Genomic DNA, 12,600 nt, shown 5'->3' on the forward strand with positions numbered 1-12,600 from the left:
TGTAAAATCACTCCTATGTTATTTTTCAATTTGAGTGTCTCACATGAAATTGGATGATGTTAGGCATGTGTTTAGTTTGTCCTCAGCAGTTAATTGGGGAATAATTGAGTGGCTCAGTACCATACTTGCCTAAGCCGCTTTTTTATTATAAGTCAGACAGTAAGTAGATGTAAAGTAAATTGGCGATAATAAAAAAAGCACTCAATGTATAAACATTTTAATATATTTTGTAAATGAACAAGATACTACTTTAACTAAAAGTTATACAAAGAAAAATTAAACATGAACATGTAAATCATATTTTTGATAAGAACTTGTAGGCAACTTTGGCGCTAATACTAACTTTAAAATAACTAATACAGTTGTTGGATAGGCAATGATAAAATAGGTTAATAAATTATTACTCATTTTCAACATCAGACTCGATTAAATCTCCAGTTGGCTCTTCAATGGTCCATGATTGAAGCGATTTATAAAAATTGTGATGTTCTTGAGGTATATATTTAAGGAGATTGAATAAATCTTTCCTTTTTTCCTTTGTAATATGTCGTCCATGGGGATATAACAATGGTAGTTCAACAGGCAAATCAATAATTACAGGTCTACCATGACCAACTCTTTTTGCTAAATCAAGTTTACTAAAGAGATCATCATTTGTGTTTTTAGTACACAATTGTGTTTGTAGTACATGGTCTTGGGCTCCTTTTTGTGTAGTGGTATCCATTTGATTTTGAGCTATTCTACTTTTTCTTTCTGTACAGATATTTTTAGGTAAATTATGGACTCTTCCAAACTTCTTGTAGTAAAAAGTGATCTGCTGCCATCTTATGCATAACAAATTTTGCTGTTTTGTTTTTAGCCTTTTTAATTACTTTCAACCAATCATTTGGATGAAAAATTTGAGGATGATAGTTTTTCTCTTTTTCTATTACACCAAAATCTTGATCGCAGCTAGAAAAGATATGGCCAGGTATTAAAATTTTAAATCTATTTTTCAATTTCCAAGTTTTGCAAAATATAACTCAGTGCCAATATAACTTTAATGTTGCGATTTTAACCATCGCAACTATCACTGTAAATTGTAATTTCTTTGGTTGCTGTTGGTAGGCAGTTCTGAATGTGATCAATAAGACAAGATGTCACTTCTTGGGCTCCTCTGGAAGCTGTGTGTTCACCCCAAACATGCATGCAGCCAACATTATTTACCTCATCATAGATATCGAGATTGTACACCCAGAGTTGTTGCTTATAATATACTACACCAATGGATAACATAGGTGTAGGTAAAGTTTTGTGAAGGTCAAAAACCATAACTTATTTTGTTTCATTGCTGGATCTAGCTTCATCTCCATCTCTGTTTTTCATATCTCTTACTGCATCTGCTCGCCGCAAATGAAGTTCATATTGAATTTTAGCATTAGTATTGTCAGTGTCTTAAATTTGTCAGTTGGACACGTGTCTTTGTGCGGTTGATGAAAATGTAAGTTAAATTTACTATTGAATATGTATCGAAACATATACAGTGACACTGCTCAATGTCCTTTTTCAGTACACTGAGTTTTGTACAAGTCATATATGACTTTTATATTTAGATCGGGATTTAGATATTTTCTATTACTATCCCTGTGACAATAATGACTTTCATATGATGGAAATATCTCAATAAAACTGCATACTCTTTGCTCATCCTCTAAACTGGTCTTATTCTGTGGTACATGTTGTTCTCGTCGATCAAGCACAGGAGTCCCGGTTTTTGCGTTATCTTCAATGCATTGGTTAAAGTGCCATTGCAGACTGCTAGAGTTCCTTTAAAAAATTGTTTACAAACTACTTTATCTTCGCCGCTATCATCTTGAAGAATGTATTTTTGGGTTTTTTCTCTACAACTATTTTCCTTTTTCGTGTATTTTCTGGCAACATGTGAGACTTGTATCTGATCAATGAGGAATGATTACTTCATATCCCAATTCATACTATCTTCTTCTTCTTCAAGTGCCATCTCCGCGGCGGAGGTCGGCAATCATCATAGCTATTCGTACTTTTGAGACGGCTGCTCTGAAAAGTTCATTTGATGTACATCCGTACCACTCTCTCAGGTTGCGCAGCCATGACATTCTACGCCTCCCTATGCTTCTCTTTCCTTGGATCTTTCCCTGCATGATCAGTTGGAGCAAGGTGTATTTATTTATTTATATATGGCATCCATTTACTTACAATTTTTACAAAGTTACATCTTACAATCAATAAATTATTAAAATAACAATCACAAGTTTTACAAAGTTACACCTTAACAACAATAAATTATTAAAATAACAAACTTATTGTAAGATACTTTTTAGTTGTTTTTTAAACAAACTAATTTTGGAGTCAAAAATCAAAAGTCAAAAAAATATTTCTGCTTGGTATAAATATTCTATCTTGGTGCTACAGCCCTTAGAGGGCCTCGACCTTCTCAAGCTTTCTACGCCATTCTATTCTGTCCTTCGCTTGCATTTTCCAGTTGCCGACTCCGATCTTCTCGGCATCTTGTGTTACCCCGTCCATCCACCTTAGCTTTGGTCTACCCCGTCTTCTCATTCCTACGGGTTGCGCTGTTAGAATCTTTTTTATCATGTTTGACTCAGGGGCCCGGGCTACATGTCCTGCCCACTGCAGGCGGTTTCGCTTAATTATAGTGGTAATATCTTTACCACCAAACGTATGCTTGTAGATATTCTGCAGTTCAAAGTTATATCTACGCCTCCATACTCCGTTCTCACAGACCGCTCCGAATATCTTGCGTAGCACCTTTCTTTCAAAAATGGATAGAGCGGATTCATCTGTTTTCGTTAGCGTCCATGCCTCTGATCCATATGTGAGAACGGGGACTATCAGTGTTCTATACAGCCTGATAGTCCCCGTTCTCACATATGGATCAGAGTCATGGACACTAACGAAAACAGATGAATCCGCTCTATCCGGTGTATTTCTCTCCACGTGTAATATGTCCGAGATATTCCAATTTTTTTGTTTTTATTGAATTTAAAATTTCCATTTCTTTGTTCATCCTTCTCAGAACCTCTTTGTTTGTGACGTGTTCTGTCCATGATATTTTCAGAATTCTTCTGTACACCCACAGCTCAAATGATTCCAGTTTTTTCATTGATGTAGCATTCAAGGTCCAAGATTCCATTCCATAAAATAAGGTCGAAAAAACATAGCACCTCGCCAACCTAACTCTTAGTTCCAGTTTTAAATCCCTGGTACATAGAACTCTTCTCATTTTGTTGAAATTTGCTCTAAAATTCATACTATAGAATCCTTCAAAAATTTGCTTTCTTCTAGCTTGAGATATTTTTTGTAAACAGCGAAGGGGGCATTCACAATCTGCCATATCACAGGTCTTATTTGAGACGACTTTTCCTGTTGTGGAAACATATTCTCGATGACAAGTAAGTTTCTCTTCTCTTATGTATTTTTTATTTGTTTGTGGTTTTCTAATACGTTTTCGTCAATTCTGCAGATTATTTGGATTTCTAATCGGATTATGCTCATCTTGACTCTTATCTAGTTAAAAAAAATAGAAATTAGATTCTTTAAAATAATTTAGAAATTTAAAATGACTAATATGATTCAACCAACATTCGCAATAACAAAAAACTAAACCAAACTATAAACTGTAAAATGATATTTTGCATTGTTTAAAACATGATTTTGGTTCATATTTATAAAAAATATTATGCCTAACTTGATTTATTAGTTTTTGTTCTGAGTAAGAGCATAAATATGCCTAACCCTCATTTTGTTTTTATGCAAAAACGACAATTACGTAAAGTAGAAATAAAAAATTATACAGGAAACAAATTAATCTTACCTGTACTTTCGTCATCTGGCACATAGTTTTTGTCGTTATTGCTATCGTCACCTGATATTTCTGATAATGTAAACGTCTCGTTGCTTGCCGACGTCATGTTTAGTTTAGTTAGGCAAGACTGGCTCAAATTGTGTCGAAGCAAGTTTTGTTTGCTAAAGTTGATCATAGGTGTCAGCATTGTTTTATGTTAAATATCGGGATAGGCAACTTTGGCATAGACAGATATGATGATTTTGAAGCGAAATAGCACAAAAGCGCAAAATATCAAAAAGTGTGGGTTAGGCAAGTATGGCACTGAGCTACTCAATTATTAAATGAGGAACAGTCTAAAAATAGAATCATGGCTCCACCAAAAATGTTTTTGATTGTCATGAATATCTTTCAAAGTTGTCTCCAGTCCCTGTAATGACCTCTTGTTGGCCAATGTACATTCATTCCAAGTGATTAATTTACATACCTGTAAAATTTTTGCCATTGCTCTATTTTTGGTTCTGGTGTGTTATTAATTTGTATGTTTAATGGTAATTTGCAATTTGTTCGCACAAAAAATGTTTTTTCTGTCCATCCCCAGCATCAAGGAAGTAAATTCCACCAGATCCCATGTTCACAGCTTCTATCAAAGTATTTTATGCAATCCTTTGCTGTTGATTCAATTATAGAAAATTTGAATGAACTATTTCGACAAATACTTCATTGATGAACTGTTGTTCTCTTTTCTACTGTTGTTCTCTTTCATAAAGTCACAAAAGAAATGAATAACATGTCAAATATTAATGGTGAGTGATAAATTTTCTGTACCTATTATAAGAGCAGTGTCCAAGTTAGGTACATTTATCTTAAATTACCTCTGTTTTTCAATGGTTCTATATTTTAATGTTATTCATATTATTTTCATTTTTGTATAAAGTGTGCAGCTTAATTTGTGATATACACTAAATACATAAAATTCGTTTTAGAAATAATTCAGGGGTTCCATACATTGGTCTTGTATCATATACATACTGCCCTACACAATGTGCCTTTGGAAAATTTTGATATATTATACTCGCCTTGAGACATAAAAGATCTTGAAATCTTCTTAATAACGTTTGTTGTAGGCTTTTACGGATTCTTCCCTCTTGGAAACCCTTACAGAAGCAGCAAGTAGGCAACATTCTGCCTTACATAACTTACCACAGGGTACTGCTGAAGAATATTATATTTGTGCCTGCCAACGTTTAGATGGATATGGACAAGAAGTTTATGTTGTAAAAGACCATGAAGGTGTGGACACTTTAATTGGAATATGTTTGACTGGAGTTTATGTTGGTTACCCTGGCGGCAAAGAAGGGCGTCATTTTAGGTGATTATTTTAGTATTACTCAAAACCTATAGTTTTTAGCTAGTTTGGCTGTTGATACTTACATAACGAGTGGTTATTAGTAGCGAAACGATTTATGTGCATGGGACTTTTTTCTTATTCTTCAACTTTTACATTGTAATGAATACTCAAATTTGACATTTTTTAACATATTTTATCTTTTTAGTTGGTCAGATATAAGCAATGTTATTAATCACAAGAGAGATTTTACTATTGAGTCTGTTGGAGGTACTGATAAAGCTGAATTTCAATTTAACGATGTAGAAAGTGCAAAAAATGCATGGCGGTTCTGTGTTCTTCAGCACATTTTTTACAGACAGTATGAAATGAATAATATTGAAAATGAGAAAGCTTTACCCAAACCTCCAATTTTTCAACAAAATGAGGTAAGTATTAAATTAGGTGATTACCTGATTAGTTTGCTATTATTTTTTATCAAAACCTGAGGCTACAATTTTATTACATTAGGGCTGGTCTATTCATTGTTACTATTATATTACTAATGTACAACTTTTAGGATAAACTTAGGCAGAGAGACAGTTATGAGGATGTGACAAATTCTTCATTACAATGGGACAGACCAGTTTCTTCTACCCAAAGTCTAACACATAGAGCACAATCGACATCATGTTTAGATCTCAACAAACAGACTGATTTAGAGGCTCTTAGAAGTCTTTTACCTTCCTACCGTCCAGCTCCTGATTATGAGACTGCGGTGCAGCATAAATACAGAAATTCTTCAGGTAATTATTTTTTCATTATTGTTTAATTCCTTTAATTTTGTTTAACATCCTTTCACCACTGTAAGATTTTTATAACTAATTCATATAATTGTTCAAAACGAAGGTTTGTATCTCTCACTGCTCCAGTAATAGTAAATTTATCGATTTCCGAGTCAAAATCATAATAAGCATCAATGTGAACTGTGAATTGCAAGTATAAGGTCTAATTTATATAGAAAGAAACTTTTATTTAATGATTACTACACATTAAATTCTACATATTGTTACAACATATTAACTAGTTTTATGAAACGTTTCTGTAAAACAATAATAGATATTATTACAATAACATATAAAAATAATTTTCAATTACAATTGCACAAAAGTGAGGTTAGGATTAGGATCTCAAAAAACCATTCAAATAATTACTCTTTTTTGGCACAGATAAGCTCTTTAACTATATAAATTGGTATTACATTATTGTTTAAAAATATATACACATTTATAAAGAACACATTAATAGTGAGAGGTAGGAATTTTTGTGTTGTATATTTCCGACAATGAATCTGTCAAAATATTCCCTAGTTGAGCGAACGGACCATACATACCACAAACCATTAAAAAACACTTTTATACAAGTGGTTCATACAAACTCTACAATATATTCGCTGAATTGTCAATACCGCACAAGCTAATTAGACTCATTAAAGCCACAATGGATGAAACTCAGGCATGTGTACAAATACAAAACCACTGAACAGACTTTTTCAAAATTTCACAGGGATTAAAGCTGGGAGATGGGCAGCTTTGTTTAACCTGGTACTGGAGTATGCTGTTAGGCAAATGCAAACTGACGAGGAAACCTACTGACCAACCGAACGGTTCAACTGGCCGCTTATGACATTGAAACGGTTGGAAAGTTTACATACCTGGGAGTAGAAATATATGCCGACGGATCAGAAGATGGAGAAATACGGAAGAGAATAATGCAGGCAAACAGAGCTTATTTTGCCCTCTCCCATATATTTCGGTCTAAAAATGTCCAACGAAATACAAAGATAAGAATCTATAAAACCTTAATTCGACCAATAGCATGCTATGGCAGTGAAGCATGGGTCCTGAAAGAAACATTCAAAAGCAAACTCGATACATTCAAAAGGAAAGTACTGAGGAGAATACTAGGACCTGTGAGGGAAAACGGAATCTTAAGAAGTCGATACAACAACGAGCTTTATCAACTTTATAAGGAAGCACCACTGTCAGACTTCATTAGAATACAAAGATAGCAATGTGATAAGAGTGATAAGAATGGGAGAGGATAGGCTACCAAAAAGAGCACTGAATGCTAAAATGCAGGGAAAGAGACCGGTTAGAAAGCCAAGGAAGCGCCGGGAAGACAGAGTAAACAGCGATGCACAAGCCCTTTTAGGAGTCCGTGTATGGAGAAGATCAGCCACAGACAAGCAAGGGTGGAGGCAAAAAATAAAGGAGGCCAAGGCTCAATTTGGGCTGTAGTGCCGTAGAAGAAGAAGAATACAAGTGGTTCGTACTGAGGGTGCGACATGAGATTATTTATTAACAAGTGACACGGAACGCAATATTTCTATAGTAGTACTTTGCACTGAAAGGGTTAATAGCCACAGTTGCGGAGGTACAGATCTGAGTATAACCGGGAGTTTTGATGAAAATGTATAATTAGACTTTGCTGTTTCGATAATGACCTATATAAATTTGACAGCAAGGAATGTTGGTTCGTATTAAAAACAATTTTATGTCAGCATTCAAATACAAACAAAATATTTAAAATTTGAAATGTATATTCACATTGTGAATGAAAATAATGTATGATATTATGAAATATATGACTAGAATCATGCAAATCAAACGTACCTTTTCAATTGCAGGTGCCATACCCTCAAGGGAACCTTTGCGAGACGCTCATCCCATTTTGTACAGTTCTCAGCCAGAAATACATCAAACAGATGCTTATCCCACTCATCTTCACTATCCAGACGTCACGCACAATAATATAGAACAGAAAAATCTGTTATATAGTACGGCATTTCCCCGATCACCAGTGGTCGATAATATGGGCATGCTTCATGTTTATAAATCACCTCCCCCATATCCTACTAATAAAATCAGCTCAAACTCAACACCTGATTTAGCTGGTATATCACAACAAGTCAAGCCCCACACTGGATTCGTTAGTAATATCGTCAGTGGATCAAGTCCTGATTTGGTTTCAGGAGGAAATTTTTATTTAAGACAATTGTATGCAGGCCATCCTGCTCATCCTGTTCACAGGTAAGTTTTATTGTAATGTTTCTTTATTGTCTGGAAGTTGTCTACACCGATGATACTGCAGTCAATTTTCTTATTGTACATTATGCATTAATTATTATAGAAGTCCTCGGGACTTCGACAGATTTGCTATAGATATATATAATTAGTGTACTTTCCTCCATGATCATCTGGGTCACTATATGAGGAGCATTCCACCTGTATGTTGGACTTAGCGGATAGATTCAGTGATTGTGAATTCTGTATTTGTGGTGAACAACCTATCTGAGGCATCCTGGGATAATCTTAGTAAAATAATGGTGTTACAGTTGAGTGTCCGCATCACTCTCCAGCAAATATTATTTGTATTTGCTACAATTTTCAATATATGTCACAAGTAATATAAAATAATAATAAATTTTTAGATCTAGTTTTCTTTACTCAGAGGAATGCAGTTGTGTCGATTTCAACTGATAATTTATTGAATACTTCGCAACATCATTCAGCTTATATCATGATTTTAAAAAATGTAATTATTAAGTTTTAAATGAATATTTAAGGGCCTGCGTAGCGCAAGCGGTAGGATGCTTGCCTCGCAAGCCGGTGGTCCGGAGTTCGAATCCTACCACCGGCAAGAACATCTAGACATTTTAAAAATGTCTATAGGCCCCAGGTCGACTCAGCCTGAATAAAAATGAGTACCTTGGGTAAAACCAGGGGTAATAATAGACGGTTGAAGCGTAGCACTGGCCATGTTACCTTCCTGGTATACCGTAGGCCCTAGATATAGCAGACTACCCTGCTATACTCCCAAAGCCGCGACAGCGGTATAAAACGGGAGACTATTATAATATTATTAAATGAATATTTACCCTCAATTCCTTGGAACAAGGTATTATATGAATCAGATATTAATTGCTGCATAGAAAATTTTTACCATATTTTGTATGATGCCATCAATATGTTTGTTCCTATCAAACGGTTTAAATAATTAAACTTTCCAGTTTGGTTTTCGCGAGAATTAATTGAGCTTGTCATACAGAAAAAAATAGCTCACAGGAATTTTAAAGCATCAGGCAACTCGTATGAGGAATTTTCGGTGTTAAGGGAAAGATGTAAATCATTGCAAGCAGTATGTTATAAGAACTATCTAGAGAATATTCAAGCAAATCTTTCAAATAATCCCCACTCTTTTTGGAGGTATGTCAATGCTACACGTGGGTATAGTGCTTATCCTAATATAATGTCTAATAAAAGTGGGGATGTAATAGCTCAGAATGGTGATGAAATAGTCAATCTATTTGCCAGTTATTTTTTAGGTACATACAATGATAGTGAGTATAATTTACCTAATTTTAAATCGGACTATAGTGTGGTTTTCCAGATTCTGGAGTTTAGTCTCACTGACGTTTTCGAGGCGATTATGAGCTTAAAAACTACATATTGTTCAGGGCCTGATGGTATACCTGCAGCACTTATTAAGAGCTGTATTTTTTCTCTTTGTAAACCTTTACAACAAATTTTCAATTTATCATTGTCATCATGTGTATTTCCACAATATTGGAAAAATAGTCTTCTTACACCTATCTATAAATCTGGCATTTGTGAGTGTGTTAACAATTATAAAGGTATAACTATTCAATCAGCAATCTCGAAACTTCTTGATAAATTGATATCGATAAATCTCACCTGGGCTTGCAGAAACAATTATTGATGAACAACATGGATTTTCTAACGGGAAGTCAACAGTAACAAAACCTTGTCAATTACTGCGACAGCATTTACACTGATTTCTCAAAGGCCTTTGACCAGATTAATCATAATGTGGACTTTTGGTCCACAAACTTCATGCATCTGGCTTTGGTGACCCCATTGTTAATTGGATTTTTGATGGCAGATTTGCTTTGGCAGCAAAGTTTTTGATGGGACGTACACAGCAAGTTCGTATTAACAATTATATTTCAAAAGAATTCCATTGTTGTTCTGATGTCCCACGAGGGTCTCATTATGTTCCCTTGTTTTTTAACTTGTTCATTAACGATATTGGTAAGGCTATCAAAACTCACACTTTCTGCTATTTGCTGATGATCTTAAGTTATTTTGTTGTGTACATGATAAATCGGGTACAGATCTCTTGCAAGATGATTTAAATAATATATGTTTATGGTCAAAACAAAATGGTTTAAGCTTAAATACAACCAAATGTTCTTGTATTTCATTTCATCGTATAAATAATCTAATAGCTAATAGATATGGTTTATTATAATAGCTAATAGCTTGGATTCAGTTACTGAGATTAGAGATTTTTGGTGTATTATTGGATTGTGCATTGACATTTAGAAGCCATTTTCTTAAAATAAAGGGAACATGATTTCGTAATCTTGGTTTTATTTAACGTAACAGTCATGATCTCTCACCTATTGTATTCAAATTATTGTATTGCTCTCTGGTACGCCCAAGTCTTGAATACTGCTCTGTTGTTTGGTCCCCATTTCATCAAGTCTACATTGATAGATTGGAGAGCGTTTAGAGGAAGTTTTTAAGATCTTTAGCTTTTAAAGCACATATTAATATAAGAAATACTGAAAAGTATTTCATAGACTATTCTGTAATAATGTCTCAATTTAACATTGCTACATTAAAGAAACGCAGGTTGAGAGCTGATATGTTATTTTTGTTTAAAATTCTAAACAACGTTATTAATTATCTCCCGTTCTTAACCAATGTACACTTAAACACAATACATAGAACTCGACATACTGCACTCTTTTATATTCCATTTCATAGGACTGATTATGCTCGTCATTTTCCCTTGTCGAGAATGCTCAGTTCTTGCCCAGGATGGTGGAATATGTAGGCTCAGGATGGCGGAATCTACAGAACTCTTCAACTCTGCATGAACCCCTCAACAAGAAATAACAGTCTACTGACTTTGAAGGACACGATCTCTTCGGGTTAATGCAACACACAGTAATTCGTACGCCGGTTTCTCGGAAAATCACTTCAAGCATGGTCCTGACAATCTTCCAATCCAGATTATCTAGTGCATGGCCTATCTTGGGTAAGGCCAAATTCTTGATCTTATAATTGCACACGATTTTCTTCACATTAGTGAGAGCACGCCATATATCCTCGTAGCTTGCCCTGTCTGTATACGTGTATACGACTTCCTGGTCACCATATACAACAAAGATCGAGAACCATCTTCTAATCTCAGTACTCTTCCAACTTTAGACTACTGATTTTTTAACTCGTCCAAACGACCGAACTTCTTATAAAATACGGATGAGATTCCTTTAGTCATCTCAAGATCTTGGGCAACACAGTGGGCTAGAGAGACGTTATGCGGAACACTAAAAAGATCCTGCTGAACTTCTGTGGTCACGCTGAATCTAGCACTCTTTCTCTATGCGTAATTTGACATAAATTCATTAAAGCTTGGTCGCCGGTAATCTGTGATCTTATGTTGAAGGGTTCTTGCTTCTTCTGATTCATTTGAGCCAGCATAAGGTGCAAGACGATTTATGTGAACTACTTTTGGTTTACCTTTGGGCAACTTCTTAATTCGGTATAGTACGTCATTTATTCTCTTTTTAATTTCATACGGACCTTTAAATTGTCTTTGCAGTTTAGGAGAAAAGCTTCGACGACGTTGTGGATTATAAAGCTAAACAAGATCACCTACTTTATAGCTTTCATTTTTGCATCGAGAATCATATTGATCTTTCATTCTGTCACTGGCTAACTAGATATGTTGTCGGGCCAGTTCATGAATGTTGTTCCTTCTTAACTCCTGGCGGTCGACATAATCTTCGCTTGCAACATGTTCTTCGGAAGGTCTGCAGCCAAACTGTAGGTCGCAGGGCAAACGAACTGTACGACCTAACATCAGGCAGCTTGGAGTCTGGCCTGTAGTTTCATTCACGGCCAAGCGGTAGGCCATTAAGAATAAATCAATGTGCTGGTCCCAATCTCTTTGATGTTCTGATACAACTTTAGACAGGTGTTTACCCATCGTTCGGTTCATCCGGTCGACCATTCCACCTGATGAGGATACAGGGGTGTTGTTCTGGTCTTATTGACACCAATCAATTTACAAACGTTTTGGAAAAGGGTTGACTCGAAGTTTCGCCCTTGGTCGGAGTGGATCTCCAAGGGAACACCAAATCGACTAAAGAATTCTTTAACAAGTACCTCTGCAACGGTAGCAGCTTTTTGATTTGGTATCGCATAGGCCTCAGTCCATTTCGTAAAATAATCCATGGCTACCAGGATATATTTATTTCCATCATTCTTCTCTCTAAGTGGACCTGCAATGTCGATTGCTACTCTTTCCATAGGACTACCAACATTGTACTGTTTCGGGGGTGCCCTCTTTTTAC

General features: G+C 35.3%; 1 protein-coding gene across 2 annotated transcripts in view; it reads left to right on the forward strand.

The window, feature by feature from the left end:
• Pez (protein tyrosine phosphatase non-receptor pez) overlaps window positions 1-12,600 on the forward strand; it is a 34,614-nt gene that overhangs the window by 1,741 nt on the left and 20,273 nt on the right. For both annotated transcript variants that reach the window (XM_072535357.1, XM_072535359.1), the window contains exons 4-7: window positions 4,951-5,195; window positions 5,380-5,599; window positions 5,731-5,956; window positions 7,840-8,242. In XM_072535357.1, the coding sequence (XP_072391458.1) occupies window positions 4,951-5,195; window positions 5,380-5,599; window positions 5,731-5,956; window positions 7,840-8,242 (1,094 nt within the window). The remainder of the gene's footprint in view (window positions 1-4,950; window positions 5,196-5,379; window positions 5,600-5,730; window positions 5,957-7,839; window positions 8,243-12,600) is intronic.

The sequence above is a fragment of the Diabrotica undecimpunctata genome, chromosome 6 (assembly GCF_040954645.1).
Source record: "Diabrotica undecimpunctata isolate CICGRU chromosome 6, icDiaUnde3, whole genome shotgun sequence".
Classification (NCBI taxonomy): domain Eukaryota; kingdom Metazoa; phylum Arthropoda; class Insecta; order Coleoptera; family Chrysomelidae; genus Diabrotica; species Diabrotica undecimpunctata.